This window comes from Asterias amurensis, chromosome 4 (assembly GCF_032118995.1).
Source record: "Asterias amurensis chromosome 4, ASM3211899v1".
Lineage (NCBI taxonomy): Eukaryota > Metazoa > Echinodermata > Asteroidea > Forcipulatida > Asteriidae > Asterias > Asterias amurensis.
Genome location: NC_092651.1, coordinates 20,078,586 through 20,106,006, shown reverse-complemented (window position 1 = coordinate 20,106,006; position 27,421 = coordinate 20,078,586). Strand labels below are relative to the sequence as shown.

At 37.3% G+C, this 27,421-nt stretch overlaps 1 protein-coding gene across 2 annotated transcripts in view; it reads left to right on the top strand.

Moving 5' to 3' along the window:
- The window catches only part of LOC139936137 (PAN2-PAN3 deadenylation complex subunit pan3-like), a 50,014-nt gene that overhangs the window by 2,846 nt on the left and 19,747 nt on the right, over positions 1-27,421 (top strand). The window contains exons 1-5 of one of the 2 annotated variants that reach the window (XM_071930873.1): positions 5,361-5,684; positions 14,366-14,469; positions 16,282-16,408; positions 17,215-17,279; positions 17,891-18,200. In XM_071930873.1, coding sequence (XP_071786974.1) covers positions 5,654-5,684; positions 14,366-14,469; positions 16,282-16,408; positions 17,215-17,279; positions 17,891-18,200 — 637 coding nt within the window. In that variant the 5' untranslated portion in view covers positions 5,361-5,653. Of the gene's footprint in view, positions 1-5,360; positions 5,685-14,365; positions 14,470-16,281; positions 16,409-17,214; positions 17,280-17,890; positions 18,201-27,421 lie in introns of those variants that run through there. The other variant, XM_071930872.1, reaches the window with a different exon arrangement.

The window sequence follows — 27,421 nt, the reverse complement described above, 5'->3', positions numbered from 1 at the left end:
ACATTGCAGATGGTTGTATTGTATCAATGAGAAAACTTCTGCATACATAAACAGTACATCAGGCTCAGCCTAAGAACTGTCTCAACGGACTCGGATTGTATCAATCTCTCAAGACTCAGACTATTGATTGTGAATTCAGTAGGGATTCCAAATCTCAGACTACATAAGCTGCTAACCAAGCTTTAAGTCTACAACGGCCCCCTCCCCCTTTAAGAATGAAATGAAAGAAAACAAAAAGAACAGAATGTGCAAACTGCAGTAAACTTTGTATTTTTCCCCCAATAATTAAACCGCCTCTTGATGATGTTTGACCAACATAAATTTTCCAATATGAAATATAATTGATATAGTACTGTACAATATGTACAGTGACAGGGTTCTCCCAGGTTTTTACAACACCTTGGGGCATTCTGGACCTAAAGTTTTGGATGTTTGGCCAAAGAGCACTGAATTGAAACAATGTCTTATGAATGTTTTCTACTTGGTGTTTATCTTGGTTTTAAAAAACCTACCTATGTAATGTACTGAGCAATCTGGTGCATTCTACCGGTTTTGATTTTTTTTAGTGAAACCTAAAAAAAAAACACCATGGTCAATTATAAACGAAATTGTTCTGGTCTGACGGTAAACATTGGCGAACATGCAAAGTTTTGAGCTACATGTACTCAAGCTCGGGACACCTGTATCAAAAGCCAACATTTGTAAGCGTTGGGGTTCAACATTTTTGATTCCCCGTTTTTGAACTTGTTATCCAATTAATTTATATTCCCAGTCTCCAGATTCTGGCTAATGTAGTGCTCCGTGGATGTATTTTCACTAATGTATATTGAATTTGTTATAGTATTCAAAGTGAATCTGTCACGGACCTCCTAACACGAAGCTTTCAACTTTGGCATTAGCAAATGCCAAGATGTTCTATTTCTTATCTGCAGAAGAGGCTTTAAAATGATGGGGGTTTGTACAAATGTTGGTAGAAAAGTTGTACACTATGGACAGGCTGAATCATGCCCTGAGGTACTAGTTCTTAGACTCTGTGTTGATTGTGTCAGTAGAATACATTTATCATCATGTCGAATCATTTTCTTCAACTGAAAAGTGAATACCCTTCTTTTAACATAGTCGTACATTATAGATGTGTGTGTGGGATGGAATAACTCTGATTCATTTTATTTATTCAGCCCAGGTCATACATTACTTATTGATAATAAAACATGATAATGCTTTGATAATGCATGAGCCTCTACGCTCAAGACAAAACATAAAACAATGAAATTGAACATAAAAAGCAAAGTCCCTTGACAATCATGAAAGTAGTACCACTTATAAACATCTTAAAAACATAATCAAAATGCATTTTATAGCAACAACTACTTCATTTGGATGCAATGAAAATCAGCCTTTCCAAAACAAACAATTCAAAAAACAACAACCCTAAAACCCCAAACAGTGCTATTAGCATTTCAAAATCAAGCAATTGTTTTCACATTTAACCCCCATATACTGAAGAACAGAGGTGCCTCGGCCTGTATACAACAGTAGACAAAAAGACTGGACAACTATTTGTCTATCATTGCTTTAAAAAAATTCTTTTGTTCGTAATGGTATGACCGTGGGAGGAAAACCCACGTAATCAGGTAGAGACTGAAAACCCGATCCAATCTACTCGGAAGTAGAATTCAAACCTGGGTCAACAGAGGCAAAAGACAGGTCTAGAAATCACCATCCAACCTGGGCTCAATTTCACAAAGTGCTAGGATGCATCTTTGAAATGAGGTGTCAGTATCCCCAGAGTGTGACGTCACACTTCGCTTAGCAATGGCAACTGATTTCCAGCTTAAGATCAATCTGAGCTCTTCGTGATTTCCTCCATGGTGATATCAGCCCCTGATCCCAACCCATTCCCCAGTTGTGTAAGATCTCGCCATTTTTTCTCTCTTTCCCTGAATGCGTTGCTTGATCATAACCTGCTTGGTCGTAACTCGATTGTGACTTTAAAATAACAATTTTTTTATTTAATTTCTTCTGTCTCTCCAGACTAGGCAGAACAAACTATTGAAAGACTAATAAAAAAAGTCAAATCAACTGACCCCCCTCTCATTCTTTTTCAATCTTTTTCAATCTTGTATGCAGTTTATGGTTACCACGAACAAAAACAATCATTTGAAATTGATTGCATCAAAATAAGTGCATTTTTATGCGCGCATACATGTACCAAGTGCCTGACAAACACCTTACAAACTGGAAAGTTGCTATAAGCATGCATGCAAAGCAGTCACTTTTGGGTAGCAAATCAGCGTCGATTTTCAGTGTTTCCGTACCAGCCCATGGTCTGATGGTACTCAGGCTGCAGCTGATCACTTTTTTTGCAGCTGAAAAAGAATCCATCTTGACTCTATCTAAACTTTAATTTTGTTTATAATTTATTTATTCATTTTTTCAGGTTGTTACTCCACCCAAAAAATACAAGACCGTTGAAAAGACTATTTGTTTTTAAATTTGTAAAAAGCTACAAGGGTTTGTAAAAATACATTCATAAATACCTCAGACAGTTTTCGCTATTCCTATTGGTGAAGAGCGCATCACATGGGGGTGTTTAAACGGTTGATAATGACCAGCTGGACTCTGTTTATAACCGGTTGTCTTGGTGCAAGATGTTTCTTGTTACGAGTGATGCGGCGCTGTTGGTGAGTTGGCCGTGCTGTGTGTGAAAGGAAAACGAGAACGTTTAGCACCAAGACTACAACGCGCACTAACGGATATGATCCGGAAACTGGGCAACTCAGTCATAACAATGCAACACACGGACGTCGTATGCATAGAGCACAAGCGCGTCGGAAACGGATAAGTTTTACAGAGTTTTCTACTTTATTAATACGCCTTTTAACCAAAAGGGCATTTATGAACCTTGCAGGGTCGTTGCCGTGTGATAAAAGCCTTCGCCTTTGGCTCAGGTCTTTGTCACATGGCAACGACCCTGCCTGTTTTAAACGTCCATTAAAGAACTCGTCGCTACCCTTTAATTCCCTTATGCAAAAAGATAAATTTCATACAGAGTTGCAATAGTTGAGTAATAAGGTGACTGTATGTGCATATACACTATAGTGTGGTGTTATTGCACATTATTTGATGATGGAAATTTGGAGAAGGATTAGGTGCGGAACAAGTCATCATGTGTCATTGAATCAGAAACTACATGTACGCATGTGTCATATTTGAGATGGCATTGACCATACAGGTACCTGCAGTGACGTGAGCCTCTATGTCATTAGGGATGCAAGTTGAGAATACGTGACTCCTTGCTCTATGGTTATATTTGTCTTTAGTACTAAGGTTGTTAATTGCAATTTCATACTCGTACTAATAAAAAGTAATTAAAGGCAGTGTACACTATTGGTAATTGTCAAAGACTAGCCTTCACAGTTGGTGTTTCTCAACATATGCATACAAAAACAAACCTGTGAAAATTTGAGCTCAATCGGCCATCGAACTTGCGAGATAAGAATGAAAGAAAAAACACCCTTGTCACACGAAGTTGTGTGCGTTTAGATGGTTGATTTCGAGACCTCAAGTTCTAAACTTGAGGTCTTGAAATCAAATTCGTGGAAAATTACTTCTTTCTCGAAAACTATGGCACTTCAGAGGGAGCCGTTTCTCACAATGTTTTATACCATCAACCTCTCCCCATTTCTCGTCACCAAGAAAGGTTTTATGCTAATAATTATTTTGAGTAATTACCAATTGTGTCCACTGCCTTTAAGTTGAAAATGGGTGCATGTATGAAACCATGAATCAAAATCATAAGTAAAATTAATATGTTTTTCTTAGAAGGTGAATGCCAATAATTACTTTGGAGACCACTCTTGATCATTGATCAATTAACTCCATTTACCATGAGCTCCAAAATATGCAAAAAGCAATTTTTCAAAATCCATACAAACTGCACTAACGACCTTACAGCCTGAGCCAACGACATTTAGTAAAGTAATAGACCTACATGATACTTTTTCATCCCTACCATTGGGACAATAAATTTTGTATAAATCCATTGTTAAAGGGGTAACACATCATCAGTTTTCCTTCAGTTGAATAAATTCACTTCCTTCCTGCAGATTTCAGTGAATAGACTGTATTGAATATGACGTCACACGGCTCAAATATCTGATCTACAAGATGGCGTTTGTGCATGTGCGTGCGTGCGTGTGTGCGTGTGTGCGTGCATGTGCCGTAGAAATCAAATTGGGATGTTGTGAGCTGCGTGCTTCTATGATGTACGCGTTTGGACGCGCGTACGGTTTGCCCTACAAGATGGCGACTTTTCATAGCAAAAAGGGGTTATTCAATACGGTCTATACACTGATTGCCAAATCAACCTGTGACGATTCCACCAATTATTAGGTGATTCTGTTCATAGTGAAAACAGGACTACAAAATAATTTGGCTGTGGGTTTTTGTGGCATTCATATTCATTCAATGATAGGTACAAATAAAGTATGGGGAGTGTTTTAATTAGCATGTTCGCTTTTATAAAACATTCCAACAAACATGCGAATAAAAAGAAAAGGATCCATGGGACAAGACAACAGTTAAATGTAATACAATGTATAATACACGTACATCAACACAAGACAAACAATATAGATCAAAGATAACAAACAACACATTATGTAGATCAAAGATACATTGTGTAATTAAAGCCATTGGACCCTTTCGGTAAACACTATTGTCCAAGGCCCACACTTCGTGTATACATCACAACTTTGTATATCAAATAACAAACCTGTGAAAATTTAGGCTCAATCGGTCATCGGAGTCTGGAGAAAATAACGGGAAAACTCACCCGTGTATCCGCGCGTTTCGCCTTGTCATGACGAGAAATAACGAGAATTTATATTGTTTTACTGTTTTCTCAAAAAGTAAAGCATTTCATGGAATAATATTTCAAGGGAAGCCTTTCACCACTACCTTCTGTAAACCCTGTAAGTTATTTGTAAATCTGTGAACTATTTTTTTTTTCTGTACCGAAAGGGTCCAATGGCCTTAATGCAATGAATTCATGGTTTGTGAAAAAATTGCAGAACTTTTGTTTAAGAATATAAAGTTAGAGCATTTAAATTTACAATATCTGTGATTCGTGTATCTCAACTGTAAACCCATGGTTTGTCTGTTTCTTTCAATAAAAGCAAATCTAGTTGGATTTGTTAATTAGGTGGTTTTTTTCTGTTTTCCACTGCCAGGCTAGACTAGTCTGTGCATTGATGTTGACACCGTACATGTACATGTAGTAATTGACAGTGCATTGCTCTATACATTTTAATGTACACCTAGTACATGTACATTGTACACACACTCTGAGCATGGACTCTTGGGCAAGGACTATGCTCTGAGTGAGTCATTGAAGACATGCACCAATAATATGATGAAGGGATTGATGAATTGCACTGTGTGTAAAGTCTTTCAAATTACCATGGTCTAGTCAGATAGGGGACACCTGAACACAAACCACATGTACAGTGTACCGAGTGTCTCATAACGTGGCTGAACGTGCACCAAAGGCCAGTGGAGATTCAGTGCTGTTGTTAGAATTATAATGTGATGCTACATGTACATGTGTAGTTAGTTGTAATGTACTGAAAAGATACACCTTTTTGCCAGTATGGATTTACACGTTCTCCAACAGTTTGCAGGTAAGTCTCTGGCATGAGTGGACTTGGACGACTACTATAGAGTAACCATTGCAACGTTGTCCTTGTGTGTTGTCCTTGTTTTATTTGCCTGTCATGGTGGTTTGCATGTATTTTAATTCCATTAGTTTGGTGGCTTGTAATGTATGTATGTAATCCACTTAAAAAAATGATATGGCTAGTTGATAGAAGATAGAAGTTACGCGGCTTCCAATGCTGACATCTGATATGATGTACTGTACATACATAATGTACAGTGTGTGTGAAGGCTTTACAGTGCACCTGTACATGAACAGTACATACAGCCTACAGTTTACATGTAGTCTGGACTGCCCTTGCTCTGACCATCAAGCAAGCCTCCATGCATGCTCTGTTCTTCCTCCATGTCTGACTGTGTACCAACAGTTTGAACTGATACTTGTAGCACCTCCATGCTTGTAGGAATGTACATGTAGGCCTACTTGCATGTATAAAGTGTATTACAATCCATTCTGGTCATTGCTCGTAGTACTGTATACTAAAAATACATGTAAATACAGTGAACCGTCACATTTGCGCAAGAACATTGCATTTCAAAACATACAGATGTATCGTGTCAAAACAATAACATCATACAACTATGTCTCGCCTAAAAAAAACAATCCATGTTTACACACAACAGCAATTAATGGGCTGCGATATGATGAACTCACTCTCCTTGGCTGCTGTGAATAGCGCAACACTAGCCAAATTCAAGGGACATATAAGCAACACCAAATAGTAAGTCTATTTCCACACGCAGTGCATAAGTTAGCGTTGATGTATCCAGCAGGTATTTTGCTGACTTAACCAATGGAGATGGAGATGTTTTTGCACGCTGTTGCAAAATCCAGATACAATGATTTATTTTTGCACCAACACGACAAAATATTAAATCTTAGGAAACCTAATGAAAAGATATTTTTAAAGGCAGTGGACACTATTGGTAATTACTCAAAATAATTATTAGCATAAAACCTTACTTGGTAACAAGTAATGGGGAGAGGTTGGTAGTATAAAACATTGTGAGAAACAGCTCCCTCTGAAGTGGAGTAGTTTTCGAGAAAGAAGTAATTTTCCTTGAATTTGATTTCGAGACCTCAAGTTTAGAATTTGAGGTCTCGAATCAAGCATCTGAAAGCACACAACTTCATGTGACAAGGGTGTTTTTTTTTTTCATAGTTATCTCGCAACTCCGACAACCACTCAAGCTCAAATTTTCACAGGTTTGTTATTTTAAATGCATATAATGTTGAGATACAGCAAGTGAGAAGACTGGTCTTTGACATTTACCAATAGTGTCCACTGGCTTTAAATTACTTTGTTCATGTAGACGAACAAAGATGGTTGATGGTTATAAGCCAAATACTTCAAATTTTTACAACAAGGATTTTAAAATATAACACAGGACAGTTATATTAAATTTTCCTATGAATGAGAATTTGGACCACGATGCATTTACGTGTAAATGTTTGAAACAATTCATGACCCGTTGACCGTTGTTTGATATTCTAGGTTACTTGTATCCAACAACTGCAGCTTACAAACTGGCGGCTGAAGAACATAGTTCAATATACAACTACAATTAACAAAATATGTTTGTACACTTTGGCTGTAATACATTGTAGATATCTTAAAGGATTCGGGTACTTCTTCAAAATGTTCACAGATTTACATTAAACTTACAGGGTTTGAAGACAATGATAGTGGAAAGCTTCCCTTCAAATATTACTAACTAAGGTTGTGTAGTTTTTGAGAACTGAATAAAACAAGTCACAAAATAATTTTGGTCTCATGAGACCAAAATTATTTTAGCATGTAAAATTCCCTTAACCAGTTATGATATTATACCAAAACCATAGCATAACTGGTTAATACGTTTTTACATGCTAAAACTGAGACAAAAATGATTACTTTTACTCATTTCTCAAAAACTAAAGCACCTCAGTAAGTAAAATTTCAAGGGAAGCTTTCTACTATCATAATCTTCAAACTGTGTAAGTTTAATGTAAATCTGTGGATATCGTGTTTTTTGTAAGGAAAAAGTACATAATATATCCTTTAATTCACATTGTACATATATGAACTTTGTTATTTTCAGTAAACAAATGTAGTAGTAGCAGACAGTATAGACCTTTATCATGCTGGCATTATCTTGGTCGTGTTCCCTGTTTCCATGAATGCTAACATTCATTGCACATGGCTCCAGAATTTCATCCAGCCTCAGTTTGGTTACAATGAGTTGTAATGGGGTAAAATCAAGATGACCACACGGTGATAAAGGTCTATTTATAGAGCCTACTGTCGCTTGGTATAAAATGTGCACACTACACAAACGTACCACTTGTGATGTGTACATTGTAGGTCAAACCAGAGTCAGATGAAAGATACCAATTAAAATTGACATTCAACACAATTGGATTCTGCACACATGCATAGGGAAAAGGCCAAGACTTTCAATTTTGCATGAATGCCGATGATCCTTAGATGAAAGTGGTAAATAAATATCACACTTCTACTACTACTAGTCTTCTGTATAGTGCATATTACACAAAGTGACAGAGGGCATGGCTCTGTGAGTATGATAATTGATTGAGTAAATCATACATGTACTGCAGGTCATTCACATCTATGGTTAGTGGACCTTGACCTTTGTTCTTGTTGAAGGGGCAGAACCATGCTGTTGTTGGATGTTTTAATTAAAGGGCATGCTTAATGGTAGGGTCAAAGTTTTTTTTGTTTTTTTTTAGTCATTGTATTATGGTGATTTATATTACATAGGCAAACAACAAACTAAAAAAAGTACAATACAAGTCACGTATGAAAGTTTCAGCTGAATACAGTATTTATTCAGTGAGAAAACTGCAAAAAATTGTCACTATTGGCAAGGAGACAGCGGGCACCAACTGCAACTCTGGCCTCTGCATTCGTGAATGGACACCCACCTTCAGAAGTCTGAAAAAACAATTCATGGACGAATTGTTTAAAAATTTGTTTAAACCATATTAATTTGAAGGGGATCCTTTCTCAAAATAGTTTATACATGTTATACATCTTTAACAGCTTTTCATACCTACATGTACAGTTACAAACATGTCGGAGCAGGTCGACCCTTGTTAGTTTGACTGACTTTTTCGCACCAGAATATTTCAATCCGCTTGTTGACCTAAGCCGAAACTAGCCCTGCTCGGCAGCTGATTTCTTGTAGAGCATTGTAAGAAACGTGTTGAAATTTTACGAAATCAACACCTATTCAAACCATGTAGCTTTCAAATAAATCAGAGGCGGATAGTGTGAAAAGGTCTGAAATGTTAGGATGTCTGGTTTTAGTCAAGTGAGTTTCACTCTGTTAGCATTTTTTTCTCAATGGACACACACATGAGATTTAAGACAGTTCGCTTTGATTCTGAAGACCTGTTTAAATACTAGGTCGAAGACCAGAGCTACATCAGGAATGCGTTTTGGCGACCCCAACCAAAAACTGTTTCTGACGTCATAACCAAAACGGTAACCGAGCTCACAACTTGGTTATCATTCAGTCTGAACAGCAGAACCAACTGACAACAACCGAAACAGTTTTTGGTTGGGGTCGCCAAAACGCACTCCTAAGCATAGAGCAAGGAGCTTGGTCTAGGATAATCAGAGCTGCTAACTCTGATTCTGCAGAAAATTCCCTCAAAATAATCCAATCTGTCCATCCGATTTATTTAAAGAACTTGCTAATTATGGAAACTCTTCCCTGTAGGTATATAAATATCTCCCTAATTAGTTGGTGTACAAAATCTCACTAATTGCAATATATGCAAATTTTGGCAGCTCTGCTACACATATGATTATGAACAATACATGTGTTCAATGTATGGTAGTAAGTCAGGTGGTGGGAATACTTTGCAGAACTTTAAAAACTCTGGTCGTGCTCTGTTGGTCTGCTAAGCAAGCATGGAAATCTTGTAAAAAGCTTTCATCCAAAGACAGAATCTACACCATAGTGTACATTTTTATATGTATACTTTACACTGCAGCTCTATGGCCTTTACTACAGTACGTACACATTTTGCACAGCTCTATTATATATGGCCTTTACTACAGTAGGTACACATTTTGTACACTGTACATGTACATAACATGTTTTTGTACAGGTACTCCACATGAAGTAGCCTAACACACTGGTAGCACTGTCCCAACAAAGGCTTGCTTTGGTACATTATTGTGTGAACTGCTCATACAGCCCCAGTGAGTATTGCATTTGTGATTGGCACAGGCTGACTCTAACTACAGGCTCTGCAGATAATATTATTTCTACAAGAATTGACATGTGATGCAAGGATTGTTTGCCCATGTTTGCCCATGTCATACACTATACATGTACCTGTCCAGAAAGGTGGACAGAAGGTTCATGTACACAGCAAAAAATTCCCTTGAAAGTGGCAATCAGATTTTTGACTTGTTTGCTTTTCAAAAGGTTCATACATGTACATACAGATATTTATTATGTACCCTACAACAACGTATATGCCTTTTTAATATGCAATATAATATAATTTCTCAAAACTTTCCTGTTCAATGACTGATTGCTTTGACTGTTTTCCCATTATCAGTGCCATTATTTATTTATTTGGTAATTATATAGTTTCTTGTAAAGCGCTGTGGTACCTCGTGTAAGAGCGCTATATAAATGTCTCTTATTATTATTTATGTTTATTATTATTATTATAGTTTAGTACATAAATGCAAGCCCTGGCCACAGTCAAATAGTGTCCTGTGCCTTTAAAGACAACGTATGTACCCTTGGTTTTTGGAACCGTTCAGATGTTTTAATCATAACAATGTACATGTGTACATATTCACTATCCTATGAAAATTTAGCATTTTTGAGATGTTGCCTAAAATCTGGTGCGGGTACATCCACCCAGGAAGAATTTAATCAGTAATTGGAGACTTTCCAACGCTAGGTGGCAGCAGACTTACCGGGTAAATTTCCATTGTTTACGTAGTTCTGAACATGCGCATAATTCTGAGAACGATGGATTTACCCGATAAGTCTGCTGCCCTCTATCGTCCCAGAAAGTCTCCCATTGGAGTATACATTCAATGAAATGTTTATAGCAGAAACGGATCCCCTACAGATTGAATTGTTGTTGAATCCCTCTCTCTTAAACCACATTTTCTTTGAAGGGAATGGTTTCTCAAGACCATAATGTACAATACAGGGAACGATTTTGGCCAGCAAATTTGAATAAGCAAAATATTTATCCTTGAATTTGTTTTGTGCACACTGAATGCTAATATTGAATAGCAAATGGTGATTTTTGAGGGTTTGCTCTGCTATACAAGGGGAATCGTTCACTGCATTATCAACTGCTGTCAGTGCTTCTTACCAAGTAAATATGTTTTGATGATCATTAAATATTTGAGTAATTATCAAAGGCATAGCCTACACATTCCCTTTAAAGCCATTATACACTTTGGGTAAACAGTATTGTCCCAAGTCCCACACTTCGTGTATCACAACTTATATATAAAATAACAAACCTGTGAAAATTTAGGCTCAATCGGTCATCGGAGTCGGGAGAAAATAACGGGAAAACCCACTCTTGTTTTCGCGCGTTTTGCCGTGTCATGACATGTGTTTTAAATAAATCCGTAATTCTCGCTAACGAGAATTTATATTGTTTTACTGTTTTCTCAAAAAGTAAAGCATTTCATGGACTAATATTTCAATAGAAGTCTTTCACCATTACCTTCTGTAAACCCTGTAAATTATTTGTAAATCTGTGAACTTTTATTTTTTTGTCTGTACCGAAAGGGTCCAATGGCTTTAACACCGTTGACAGCTTCCCAAGTTATCCAAGCACAGCACACACCAACCCCCAAAGGCTTTCTTCCCTTGTATTTTTCCCTTGATATTGGATTCAACTGGGAAAAGAAAATATGTTGATTTGTCTTGATTTTACAGGAATAATTTCTTTTCCAACAAACTGCAGTGCAGTGTTGAAAAGAGCCTCAGCCCATCTGCAATTTGGGGCTTTCAGTAATTGTCAGAAAATAGTTAGTCATAGTTGATTTCTGTGGGCATTTTGCATAGATTTCTCTTGAGAAATGGTGTTTTTGTTAATCTACTCTGCATACATGTACATGTACGTACACTGAACACATTAAACATCAAGGCTGGAATCTGGGGGAAATCTTCCAGGTCAGCCCTGTAAAAACGTTTAGGTTGCACGTACGAGCACTGATGGATAATTTTTTTGAGTAGTTATCATTTTTTTAAAGCATTTGATTATGAACTGCACGAACATTTTTTAAAGGGAAGGTACATGTTTGGTAATTGTCAAAGACCAGTCTTCACACCTGGTGTATCCCAACATATGCATAAAATAACAAACCTGTAAAAATTTGAGCTAATTAGTCATCAAAGTTGGGAGAAAATGATGACAGAAAAAAACCCACTCTTTTTGGACGAATTTGTGTGCTTTCAGATAGGAATAAAAGACTTTGTCTTTTTATTTTAGTGAGAAATAACCTCTTTCTCAAAATCTATGCTACTTCAGAGAGAGCCGTTTCTCACAATATTTTATACTATCAACAGCTTTCCAATGCTCATTACCAAGTCAGTTTTTAAGTTACTATTTGTTTTGAGTAATTACCAAACGTATACCTTCACTGTTTTATCTAATTATCAATGGGCAAATACATGTATGTTCAAATGCTTTTAGTGTACTCGTGAATCAGATTTGAAAGATATTTATACATTTTATATGACCACGAACATGTATGACTAAAAGTCAGCCTCTTTTAAAAATAATTTGTTTTATAAACGGTACATGATCATTAGTCATTAATTAAAGTCATTGAAAGAGTTGGCTTGTGTTTACTTATTAGATAAATTAGATATATACATTCATTTTCACAAAGGCAAAGTTAAAGTGCCACAGTTGAATGTAACTGAGTGATATTTAATAAGATTTTGCAAAAGATTTTTGAAAAAAGTGCATAGATTCCTTCCTCCATGGTACAGGTAAAGTGAAAAGGGCTCTACTGCATTTTTTAGAAACATGTTTAACCGTAACTACATGAGAACAAGAAAACACTTTAGACTAAAAAAGATATGTAAATAATCAATAAAAAAACCTTCCCTGGTGATCAACAGAAAAGAAAGTTCACGAGATCGATGGGAGAGATCGAACTTTCACTTTGGAATAATGTGCATTGTCCATGATGTGTTTACCGCCAAAAAGTAGAGCCCCGGTGTGGACGTGTACAACTTCATTCCAATAATGACAGAAAAACGGAAGTGGGGTGAAAAGGGCTGACACATGAGTACCCCCCCCCCAATTTTCTTCAAATTATACAGAATAGAATCTTGAACTTCACAAATTCATGGCACCAGAACTTACTTGTTTAAGGCAAGCGGCATAAATGTGAGTTGGATACTACAAACTACGGATGAAATATGGATTCATTGGGAAAATATCCCCTGGCAGCATTACCTTTTTTACTCAACTTCAAATTGTGTAATCTTGGATTTGCCTGAGCTTGATGAATTCAGTTTTTGCCTTTAGATAACTTAACAAAACATGACTAACCATGGTTACACTCATACAGATGCCTTTGGACTGTAAACACATTTTAGTTAATTATTCATTCATTATTTTTTCTTGACAAAACAGGTCAAGCCACTTAAGTTCTATCCCCAAACAGGCTCAATTAACATGGTCTAGTACATGTACATGGTCTAGTTCCTTTTCATGTCTACATGTACATTAGGCTATAGACCCGATTGATCTAACTGGTTCACTTACAAAACAACAAGTCTTTTTTTCACAGAACTCGGGAAAGTACTGAGTATACAGTGCTAACACCCATCGGTGTATGGGTAAAAAACAAAATTAATATTCTTGATCCCCGATGCAAATTTAACATCTCTTATAGCGTTGCGGTACCCGTTGCCAAAACATAGGATTCGAACTGCCTCTAGCTACCGAGCAACCTCGGTAGTCTAGTTGGTAAGACACTGCTCTAGAATGAATTGCAAGGGTCGTGGGTTCGAATCCCACCCAAGTAACATGCCTGTGATATTTTTTCACAGGACTCGGGGAAAGTACTGAGTATACAGTGCTAACACACATCGGTGAATGGGTAAAAAAACAAAAATTAACAAGTCTATAAGGCTTTGTGCTGATAAAAAATTGTGACTGCATTGCTTTTGCACAATGATTGAAAGGCACTGACGAAAAATGATGGAAAAGCACTGACGAAAAATCCAGAAATATTTCTCTTTTATAAACTACCTCTACAGTATCTGGAAAGGTTTTATTAGCTTTTGGCAAAAAACCTGTCGCACTGTATTATCCACATAATAAAAAGGAGGTACATGTTTCCCCAGCAAACAGGAACAATTATTTCAAAAAACATACCTGTTGGGTTGAAATACATTAATGAACATTTTATAATTAAATATAACAAAATATCACAATTAGGGTTGAACAGAGACAAATTTACTAGAGCATGATTTGAACCAGTGACCTCTGGTTTAAGGTTTTCCGGTGTAACAATCTTTACATGTTGTGAAGCAGACTTGGTTTATATTTCGTGTGTGTGTTTTTTTATGAAATATATTTCTTTCCTAATATCATCAATGTTTACTGTTTTCTTCCTCTATGCAGTCGCAGATCCCCACATGGCACCGGACCATTTCTTCACGGTTCCATTCGATATTGATAATGACAACTTTGGTTCATCAACCAGTAAATTCCAGCACTTCATGCAGGTATGTGTATGCTACTAACTGTCTGCCATGTTTCAAAACATGACATGAACTACAATTTGTTATACATTTTCAATCTGGCCATCTGAAATTCTAATTTCAATCTTCTCTGGGCGGGAGGAAAACAGGATTTTGGGGCTACACATTTGTATACAGTGGATATAAGAGGTACTAGGGTCAAAGATCAGTTTTGACAAAGTAAAAAGAAAGCTACAAAAAATTCACATGTCAAAATTTCGGCTGAATACAGTGTCCACTTGCTGAAAAAAAATATGTCATCACACGAAACACCAATTCCTCCACAGTTAGCTTGGTGACAGGGGCTACCAATATTATCTTTGGCCTTAGCATTGCATAATGGATACTAGCCCCCCCGAAATCTGAGTAACGACTTAGGCATGAATTGTTTTTCTCAGGTTCAAATGTTTTGGGGAGAAAAATTATCCAAACCATGTATTACTCGAAAGGTAATCCTTTCTTATATTAGTCTATACTATCAAGGCTTCTCACCAAGTAAAATTGTTTTAGGGTATTTATTATTTACCAATCTATGACCCTACCTCGTAGAACTCGATAATGATCTATATTTAAGAAGAACAATTTTGAAATAAAGTATTATGTACACAGTACACCTACAAATCCCTATTTGAGATTAGCTGTTGACACATGTTTCAAATTCTTCAACATGTTCCAAAAACGTCTAAAAGGAGGTTATGTGCACATGTAATAAAGTATATGTACAAAGTACACCTACAAATCCCTATTTGAGATTAGCTGTTGACACATGTTTCAAATCCTTCAACATGTTCCAAAAACGTCTAAAAGGAGGTTATGTACACATGTAAAGAATTCCTGCTACATGTACCTCAGACTACAAATTTCAATCTATGTCAGTTTAGAGGGATCCCTAGTCTAGGTCAGCCTGCTCTAGGTAGAATGTCAAGGTATCAACCCTACAGAATCATAACAAATCTGCAGATAATTTTGAAGGACCTGTTTGATTTTTTTTTTTTTTGGGGGGGATTGAAGGGTTAATAATAGACCATTCCTATGAAATATAATGTAAATTGCACTTTGCATAAAAACTCTACTGGTTGGTGTGGGATGTCGCACCTTAATTGTATGGGACTAATTGTTGGAGGACACTCGACACACATGGGTTTGTGCGTCTGCCTAGTGCACGACCCTTTGGTGTATGTCAATCAAAAGTGTTTGTATGCAAGCTTGAATGTAATTAGCATATTCATTGGAAAGGCTAATTGCATGAAAGCAACAAGGTGTGAATGAGTACCAGCCCAATGTCTTTTGAATGGTGTTTGAGTCCTGGTATTGACACTTAACTGAAATTGTTTCGTCCTTCAGAATGGACATAAAGTGGTTGGTCCCATGTGTTGCACTTATCGCTGAAACTTAAAAGTTTAAGCCTTGGTGTTTCTAGCATTGGCTGATGAATGCGCCACAGCAACTTGTTAACCGTTACAAGGTGTTCTATAAATGGGTCTGTAGTTCAAAAGCTTCATAAAATCTTTTTTTTTTCTGTGCGCCATATAAAAACTAATTACATAGGTGAGGCTTGTGTACATGTAAGTCTCTTTTGAGTAGTGTTGGTGCTGAAATAAACGTTTGTTGACAACTCAAGAGCTGAAGACCATCATCGAAACGTTGAGTTGTCAACCACTGGTTCTTTTCAGAAATAAAACAAAGAGATTTTACACATAGTTTTGCTGCAGACCTTACCTAATTATACTCCAATCATGCAAAGTGTCAAAACCTACAGATAAAAACTAGTTGTTATTATTATAATTTGTTTTGCAGAGATCGCACTCAGTTGGCACAGGATTGTCAAACTACACTGAGCATGGAGGACGTGGTGATGAGGAAGGGAGACGAGTAATGAGGTCCCATGAGGTACCCATGATGTTTGGACCTATGTCACCACAAGGTATTAACTCAAGTCTTTAGGTTTCCCTTCCCCTAGGATTAGTTTCAAAACTGTGAGGTATTCTGGACCCAAATAGACCATTATCATGCTGTCACCATCTTGGTCATGTTCCCTGTTCCTAATAACAGTAATGAATGCTAACATTCATTGCGCAAACATGGCACCACACTATTATTATGTCCAGCCTCAGTTTGGTTACAATGAGTTGGAATGGATTAAAATCAAGATGACCACACTGTGATAAAGGACTATTGACAGGCCTGTAAATGCTATATTTTGAAAGGGCAAGGGCAGCAAGGCATATTCCCCTTGAAATGTAAAATTGTAGCCAGGGTTTCTCTCCAGGATTAGTTTCAAAACTGAGGCATTCTGGACCGAAATAAAGCAAGTACAGTCAGGGATTGAAAGACCTGTATTCTTCGTTTATTGAAAGGGCAAGGGCAGCAAGGCACTTTCCCCTTGAGATGTAAAATTGTAGCCAGGGTTTCTCTCCAGGATTAGTTTCAAAACTGAGGCATTCTGGACCCAAATAAAGCAAGTACAGTCAGGGATAGACAGTCCTGTATGCTTCGTTTATTGAAAGGGCAAGGGCAGCAAGGCACTTTCCCCTTGAGATGTAAAAATGTAGCCAGCAAGAGGCTCAGTTCTTCCAAAGTCCATATCAGTTATTTTTTCTTGGACCCATTTAATTTAAACAAAATCTTGCTTTGTAACGTCAATTTACTGGCCATGATAAATTGTAGTATGTGTAATACACATAGATGATTAGTCTGAGTCTTTTGTCTTTTTCCCTTTTGTCAATGAAGGTGCAAACTCAGATGCAAGAATGCCAGGTTTTGGCGGAGTGAAGGTGTCTCCACCGAACGATGTGGTGAGTAACAAAACAACCCTCAGCAGAATCCTGCAGGTGTGACATGAATTTGACGGATGTGTGCAAGCTGAAAGCCGTCATGCTATACCCCCTCCCCCTAATTCTTCCTCTGGAGCTACCTGACTTTGATTGATTCAGTTAAGCATTGAAGGAACCAACCATGCTTGATCCTAGACCTCTGGTGTTTCTGATCAGTAGAGTGTGGGTTCAAGTCCCGGACTCGACACTTGTGTTGTTTGTATAGCAAGACACTTTTTGCTCTGTCCTTTGGATGGGATGTAAAGCCGTTGGTCCTGTGTGTTGTGTAATGCACAAAAATGAACCCAGTTACACTTATCGTTAAGATAAGGGGTTCGCCCTTGTGTTTTCTAGTTTGGTTGGCTACAGATTATGTGACAGTACCTGGTAAATTGTTACTTGGTGCTATGTAATTAAGAGGACCTTACGTACGTATATTTCAAATACACCACCGCATTCCATGTAGAAAAAGCAATGATCGCTTTGAGACACCTTCAGGTGGGATAAAGTGCTGTTTAAGAATTGCGTACAGTATTACTATTATTGTGTATATTGTGTGATCTTTTAATAACCTGAGAGGTCCTATCATACAGGGCATGCAGTTTTATCCTGGTGCTCGCAACACCGGCACCATCAAAGAGTTCACTCCGCGCAACCACAGCGCCACCCCCAGCTCCGCGGAGTTTCTGCCCAATGTCAGGAACATGGCCGACTTCAAACCGGGTGGTCCCGGTCCGACACAGAATGATTTGATCGCCAAGATACCGGAGTTTGTGCCGAGGTCACACGCTCCGCCCGGCGGGAACGGAATCATGAATGATAACGGCGGAATGCGGGGGACTAATAATTCAGCGTCGTTGATGACACACAACTCTGGAGGGATGCATGATCAGTACAATTCAGGTAAAACAAAATACTGTTTTTTTTCTCTTCTGAATGTTGTCTTTGAATCTTCTCTTCATAAAGTTAAGCTCGGTTCATACTTTCTGCGATTGTGAATGTGAAGGGACTTTTGACGTCACAGCCCTGTTTGAATGTTGCGTAAGAGTTGAAGACATTTCAACTCGCAGCTCGTTGCGAATGTGGGTCATTCCGTGTCAATTCAACACGCTTTTGGACCTGACCCTCACAGATTTAAATGAAATTTGGTGTGCTGATTGGACTCCCTGAGAAATGCCCAAATCCCAAATTTTATGTAATTCGGATCATTATTTTGGGAGATACGGCTTAACAAACTTTTGACTAATTAGCATGACCTGCTATGTTTGGACAATCATATCTCAAAAAGTAAAACACCTACCGAGATAATATTTACATCATATTGAAGCTCTTGACATAGCCCACATTTGATAACATAAAATCAAAAGATTTCCACGCACCACCGAAAAAATACGCAAAAATTTGACCTTTGACCTTGATTTGCGAAAATGCGTATTTTTCAAAATGCGTAAAAAAAAAATGTATTGCAAGTTTAAGATGTAAGCAACAATATTCTGAAAAATTGTGATGGGCACTCTTACAGTTATGTTGTTATGATTTTTTGAACATTGGCTATCAAGGCCAAAACCATAAAAACGCACTGTACATGTACATGTACATGTACATGTACAGTGTTATGTGTAGTAATGTGTACATGATACATGTACATTAGAAATTCAAAGACAATCATTCACATTTTGAGTTTCACATTTTGATGTAAAGTACAAACACAAACTGAATGTACTCCACTAGATCTGGCAAGGATGCACTGCTTCAGCCCAAGTTCAGCAAATTTTCAGCAAAACTTTGAGGAGGATTGTTTCCTTGAAAAGTTCAAACACTTCTTTCAGATACAAAGAACAAGATGTTTCTGGAGGTGTTTCTTCTCACATCAACAGTAACCGATACAAAGTCTTTCATCCCTGGCATTTGTCTGCTGACGGACTCGAACAAGTAAAAGTCTCTCACCGTTTGCACCATTTTTAATGAAAGAGTTTTCCAGCCTTAGGATTTGGAATGGAAAGCATTCCCTGCTAATTCACCAGTTTCTTTGCTTTTCTTGGCGTGTAGTTTGATGCTCCAAATTCATCTTCTATTCTTTTGATACTCCAACTCACTGGTAAGACGGTCAAGACTTGAACTTTTTCACTTTTCTTGGTCAAGGAATGAAACTTTTGTTTCAACTGAGTTACATGTATCAACTCACTTTCATCATCACCGAACTGTTTTCCTGTAGCAGTTTCCAGTTTCTGCTTACATGTAATTGTTGTCTCTATTCTCTTAACTTTGTTTTCCATGTAACTTCCATGAGCTTTCTTCTTACTTATGATAGGAGATACACCAACAATTGTCATAGCCTCATTGATAATGTTAATGTCGGTATTTGGCTGCACAAAAACATCCTGATGTGCAGATGACATTGATAGTCCCTGAACTACTGGATCATTGCTAGAACTTTCAGTTTTTGAGAGTATTTTCTCAGGCGACAGTTCAGATATCTTCTTGCGACAGCCGGTGCATAAACTGTGTGCTCGAGTGAAATAAAGACTTGGATGCTCCAGTATAAACCTTTATGATACCTACTTTAAGCCTGCTCCTTTTCTTGCTGTGTGATTTAAATGGGTCACAACACATTTTTCTCTATAATCATCCTCCAGGGAATTGACTTTTAAAGCACTAAATGTGAATACTCTGTACACTGTACATTGTATAACATGTATACAGTATGTATACAGTGTCTCCTATATTAAATTAAAGGGATGAAATAAATTAGCTCATTAAGTCATGTCATGAAATAGACTTTTATTATTACCAGGGTGACATGGTTTTTAATGTCCGTGTACACACTACCACAGAATACTCTGAACACTGTACATTGTGTATGTTGTACTATGCGTTTTTATGGTTTTGGCCTTGATAGCCAATGTTAAAAAAATCATAGCAAAAAAACTGTAAGAGTGCCCATCACAATTTTTCAGAATATTGTTGCTTACATCTTAAACTTGCATTAAAAAAATAAATTACGCATTTTGAAAAATACGCATTTTCGCAAATCAAGGTCAAAGGTCAAATTTGTGTGTATTTTTTCGGTGGTGCGTGGAAATCTTTTGATTTTATGTTATCAAATGTGGGCCATGTCAAGAGCTTCAAAATGATGTAAATATTATCTCGGTAGGTGTTTTACTTTTGGAGATATGATTGTCCAAACATAGCAGGTCATGCTAATTAGTCAAAAGTTCGTTAAGCCGTATTTCCCAAAATAATGATCCGAATTACATAAAATTTGGGATTTGGGCATTTCTCAGGGAGTCCAATCAGCACACCGAATTTCATTTAAATCCGTGAGGGTCAGGTCCAAAAGCGTGTTGAATTGACACGGAATGACCCATGTGTGACGTCAAAATTCGTATCGCATTCGCAGGAAGTATGATCCAGGTTTTACACAGCGTGGTAGTGTAACTTTCCTACTGTCTGACCATTCAGTATTAACCCAAAAATAACCCACGATGGTTTTGAGTGATGGATAAAGTAATTCAGCCTGCATTTTGATGTCATGTAGTGAGTGCGTAGTACACAAGTTAGTTTTGTACACAGTACCGTCTGGCATGGCTTGTTTATAAAGTAAAACCATATTGGATAATATTAGAGTGACCGTGGTTGACCGTGTGCTGTGTAGATACACTCTATATCATATTGCAGTCGGACATGGTTTGTCCATAACATAAAACTACAATTGATGAAATTCAAGTGTCTGACAGTAGGAGGGTTGACTGTATGCATAGTTTGTATTCCATCATCCAAACCTACAATTAAGAGTTATAAACGATCAGACAATAGGATGGCCACAAAGCAAGATTTTGTCGCTCATTGCAACTACTCTACGTGTGAATAGCCTCTGCAATAAATAAAGCTCCTGGAAGCCCATACGTTTCGATTCAGACCTGACACAATGCCCTGTTATGTAAGCCTCAGGAAATGAAGTGCAGAGCAAACGAGCCTGTCTTCACAGCTTCTACATCTGTGTCCCCCCCCCTCCCCGAAGAGGCAGAGCTAATGACCTCCTGCTGTGTCTCCCCCCCCCCCCCAAGAGAGCAAGCAACGATAATGAAGCAAGTGTCATATTACATCATACTATCATTGGCATCTTAGATTTCATAAGATGATTCCGTTTCCATGACCCGCGTCCTTTAAAGGAACACGTTGCCTTGGATCGGTCGAGTTGGTCTTTGAAAAGCGTTTGTAACCGTTTTTTATAAAATGCATATGGGCAATTCCACGGTTAGTTTCGTTACACTTTTAGCTGCTTAGCACAGCTCTGTGATCTCCAATATTAACATGAAAGCCTATCAAGTCTCCATTTTTGTACCATGGCTACATCTTGGTTAGACCTAATATACAACAAAATTACAAACTTCTAGACACATTTATTCCGTTGTTATGATCAGTTTAATTTTGGTTAGTTACGTTACAAAAAAGGGACATGGAAAAAAAATGCATGTCTTTGAACAAAAAGTTTCCTCAAACAGGGTACAGCTGAAACAAACTTTACTATTTCTATAACTACAAGGGTACTAGCAAGTGTTTTGGTAGGGGAAAAAATAAAATAACTCTTATCAGTTCCAGGCATTGCCCCAAAATCATGGTTAGTTACGTTACAGTTAGTTACGTTACACTTTGTCCGTGACTAATATTATTTGTGATACACCCTTTGTACTTCACTCACAGCTCTAATCTGGTCTATATTAGTAACTAGTATGCAATACTACACTATATACAAATCAATTAAGCAAAAAACAATGGAATAAAGTAATATTTGGTAACAAAATTGCAAAAAAGGTATAAAAAGCCATTACCTCGCCATATCATTAACCCAGGTCACATATATTACAAAATGTTTATATCTGTAACATATAAACTTGTTCATTTACATTCATAAGCCATGCAGTATTTTAAAGTCACAATAAACCAAGTGAATTTCTCTCTTACATAGATACCAAAGAAAACAAAACAATAGAAAGGATGTTAAATGAGTCGCTTGTCTTGACTCTTGGTCATGGACACTAATCTTACAGTTAAACAGAAATTTTGAAATGCTCGCGATTGTTGACATTTTCTGGCACATCTAGCTTGAAAATCATTTTGTCCCTCGTATAGAAGATACAAACATTTTGAGTGGGCCATTTTACAGAAGATGCTTCACTGCCCCTCCCATGCCATCCACATGACCTTTGCCATGGGAGGTGCAGAAGAAAGTCCAGCGAATTTCAATCTTGTGCTGCTCTTGAAGTCACGCTCCACAATGCTTTTCAGCTTAATGCTTAAATGGGCAGTCTCTCTCTCTTCATCACACCCTCCCTCCTTTCCTAACCCCACCCTGACCTACCAACACCAGTTCCTCTTTGCCCTTCTACTACATACATGTACCCCCTCCCTAATTAATAACTAAAGCCTTTGATTATCCATGTACAAAGGAAGACTTATTATAATATTAAACCTTTTGAACACGTTCCGGTCCTACTGTTTTTTGTGCTTTGTCCTAAAAAAAATCTCTACGAGATGCACATCAAAATGTTTTTGTTTTTTTCACACTAATCGCATCCCATGGTCTGTTTGCACAGGGCAACAAGCTTATAATGAGTTTGCTTCCCCCTTACATACAAGCTGATATTGTTGACGATTAGACAGCAAAATCTCTCGCTGTTTCTTATGTCACAAAATGTCTGGACGGCCACTGCCTTTTTCTCCTAGTTGTATTTTTTTGTAGTGACTAGCTACCTTTATGTTTTCTTAGTGTTGCTAATTGCTTTTCCTTGTTTGAAAATGGCCAGTTTGATCTATGGACATAAAAATAAGGAACAAAGTCAATCAACTTTTTTGAAAATTGCAATTTTTATAACTACACATATGTATGTACCTGATGAACAATGTTAGAATTATACACATGCAGCACTTGTACACAAACTCTCATTAATTTAGTATATAGAAGAGAAATACAACTTTAAGATAACCCTTTAAAATAAAACTCATGTGGATTACACCATGTAACTTTATTGTCATCAAACTTACCCCAAAAAGTTCACCACAAAAGTTGAAGAAGATGAACTTGTAGGACAGGGGTGTTGCGCATGGATCTTGCATACATAATATGCATACAGACAAAATGAGGCACATATGGCAAACAAAACATATGCTAGAAGTTGAATTGTGGGTCAAAGAACAGTATCACACTTCCCTAACTTGTTTAAACTCTACAACATGGCTGAAAACTTATGCTTGTGTCAACTTAGCAGCATCTTAATAGTCTTTATGTCGGTTAGTTACGTTACGGTCCGGTTAGTTACGTTACATAGTTAGTTACGTTACAGTTTTTGACTGCTTCTATTTTCCACATGGTACAATTTTTATGATTTTTCCTTCCTTATTTTAATTAAGGATTGCACCAAGTAGGAAAATTCAAGATATAAACATTTTAATTGATTGCCTTCTCTACAGGCAGAAACAATTGGAAGTTTTGGTTAGTTACGTTACATAAGGTTTAATGGGGGTACAAGCTTCACAGATTGATGGTCTGAATCTATCACAAACACAAATTTTGACGATTGCAGCCAATGTGTAGGTCCAATCAATGAATAAATATGACTAGATTGATTTGATACCTTGTTATCTTCCCCCTTCAGTAGTAAATTGAAGTTGCACAACTTTTTTACACATAATTTCATGATAAAACATTGTTGGCACAAAAATTATTTTTTTGTAACTTTCTTGCAAAGACATGACATTGAAACCATTTTTTCCTGAATATTTGATGTATATGCTACAATATAAGCCTAATTTTTACTTAAAAAACACAATTCTAAATTTTGAGGTCATGTCCACTTCTTCATGGAATTGCCCATATGGGTAGAAAGATGTTGAAAAAGTAGAATACAATGATCCACACAAACATGCCTCGAAATTGCGTGGTTTTCCTTTTAACTCGTCGACTAACACGTCGGCCATTTATGGGGGTCAAAATTTTGACTCCCATAAATGGCCGACCATGTTAGTTCGCACAGTAGAAGGAAAACCACGCAATTTCGAGGCAAACTTGTGTGGATCATTGTATTCTACTTTTAAAACATCTTTCCAACCATATGCATTTTATAAAAAACGATTACAAACGCTTTTGTTTTGACCAACTCGTCCGATCCAAGGCAACGTGTTCCTTTAATCTTGTTGGCTTCAATAAGAGTGTCAGTCATCGTGGAATAAACTATTTGATAATTTTGTATCAATGATTATTGATTTTTTTTCTAAATATTTATCCCGCCGGCACCAGTATTGATGATTTGCTTTTTTTGGAAGGGCAAGGGTACCAAGGCATTTTCTCCTTGGTAAAGCATTTTTATGTAGAAATTTTTCAATTCTATTGGAACATTTTAAGGAAGGGGCGACCATTTTAAGGGGGGGGGGGGGTGACCAATGCAATGACCAGGGGCAATTAAGGCAATAACTGCCTAGAAGTTAGAGGCCCGAGACACTGGGAAAAGGGTCTCCAGTTCATTGGTTAATATACATACGTACACAGTGTAAGGCGTATTCTGTAAATGACATCAACAATGACATATAATTAAATATTTTAATTGTGACCATTATCATTCCTGTATTTGACAGGCATATATGTGGTTTCTCAGTTTTTTTTTCCCCTGATAAGAGGATTTCCAAGAAAGAAAAAACCTCCTAGAGCCTTTTCGTTTTCTCGGAGGGAGTACTGTAAAGACTTCATTAAATTGAGAAACAACAAACTGTAGGGGGTCTACATGTACATGTACATGTAATCCACATTTTGTGTAAACCTGATCATGTGGGTTTGTACTTCTGGTGATACACAAAGTTCTGCAATTCCCAAGAATTGTGTCATCTGGGAGGTTCCTTGTCTAGAATAAGAGGGAGTCCAGCCCAGCAAGCAATCTAAAAAAAAAAAATCTTGTTTCACATCCGTCAAAAATCTCATCCCTGACTTGAAATTTCATATGATAATCAATCATGAGTGCATGTATACATGTATGTCGTGTAGATTTGTGGAGTGAAGAAAATGTTAAGAACAGGTGGCGGACATGACATATTTGGGGGGCTGTCTGTGCTTTGGGATCAATAAGGCATTCAGTTTGTGGTATACTGCGTGGATAATCTCACCATCATCAACGCTGATTCATTGGGATGTGGTTGTTAGAGGTAAAGTACAAGACAAAAAAAATCATGCTGCCTCCGTCTTGTTCATGTTCCTCTTATCAAATAACAATAATGAATGCCAATAATCATTTTGAAAATATGAACCAGACTAGTTAATCTTCCAGCCTCAGTTTAGTTACATTGGTATTACTATCAATGGGGGAAACTCAAGATGCCGACCCCACTACATGTATGATAACGGTCTGTTCATCTTGCAGAGACAGAGTTTGACCTTAGCACTAGCCTGATGTTCTGAACCGGTACTGTGAATTGTAAAAAATAAAATAATAATAATGCTGCAGGCTAGTTTAAAGGCAGTGGACACTATTGGTAGTTACTCAAAATAATTATTAGCATAAAACCTTACTTGGTAATGAGTAATGGGGAGCTGTTGTAGTATAAAACATTGTGAGAAACGACTCCCTCTGAAGTAACGTGGTTTTTGAGAATGAAGTAATTTTCCACGGATTTGATTTTGAGACTATAGATTTAGAATTTGAGGTCTCAAAATCAAGCATCTGAAAGCACACAACTTCGTGTGACAAGGGTGTTTTTTTCTTTCATTATTATCTCGCAACTTCGATGACGGATTGAGCTCAAATTTTCACAGGTTTGTTATTTTATGCATATGTTGAGATACACCAAGTGAGAAGACTGGTCTTTGACAATTACCAATAGTGTCCAGTGTCTTTAAGCCACCTCTGAACGTAACTACTAAACAAAATAATGTGTACCATCCAGGGCTCGAATCCACAGGGACTTGTAGCTCAGAATCTTTACTGGATCAGATTTTATTTAAAAGGCCATAAATCAAAATGAGAGAAGATTTAAATCAAAGTGAGGGTACATTTTTATCATATAAACTGATTTGTTTTTTTCAGAAAAAAAAATTCATGCTATTTGATCTGGTTAGTTGAGGATAACGTTTCCAGAAGCTCCTTAAAATCAATAACTGCAGGGGTAACAAAATAACTGCAGGGGTGGAAATGGACATCTCTCCTTAAAATTCAGGGTCTTATTCTTAGATCTTATTGTCAGCAATGACACTCACACGTGCACTGATTGATGCATCTGAAAACCAAAATTTACGACAATGCATGATGATACATGCCTCAAATGTAGGCTGTTAAAACTAACTGTGGGAAAATAGCAAGTACCCTCTAAAAAGCCTGTTGGCATATATGTACTTGAAGAAAGAAAACTTAAGTACAAGAACTGGAAGGCTAAAACAGTCCGGCTTCAACATAAAGACGTCAAAGAGGCTTCCTGTATATAATGTGGTCACATGTACATGTAGATCACCCTCATCGTTAATGAGATTGTCCGCAGGGTCAAACACATTTGTGGCTTTTCTATGAAATGTTTTTAACATGAGTTTGCCTCTGAGAGAAATATGTACTCAACTTCCAGACAGGTCAAAAGATAAATGATGTACCGGTGGTTGACAACTCAGCGTTTCGATCAGTATGCTTTGGTCGTCGGGAGAAAGAAAATGAGAAGAAATGTCGAGTTGTCATCCACCGGTTCTTTTCGGAACCAACACTACTCAAAAGAGATTACACATGCAGGCCTGTATGCTTCGTCTTTGAAAGGGCAAGGGCATCGAGGCATTTTCTCTTTGGTAAAGGGCACCCTATGAGGAAGTTTTAAATTTCTACTGTAGCATTTCAAGGGCACCAAGGCAATGACCAGGGGCATGGAGGCAATTGCATTTGTTGCCTTCGTGAAGTATCAGGCCTGCACATGGTGCAGCTAAGTACTGCAAACCTCTACAATTATAATTTCGCCTTGCAGAGTTTCAGACCCTATATAAATAATGTACTGTTCTAAAGAAAAAAAAGAAATTATATAAATAATAATAACATGGTAGCCCAGGGGTTGCATTAATGCTCCTACTGTCTGAATTTCAGCCACTTTTGTTTTATATGAAAGAT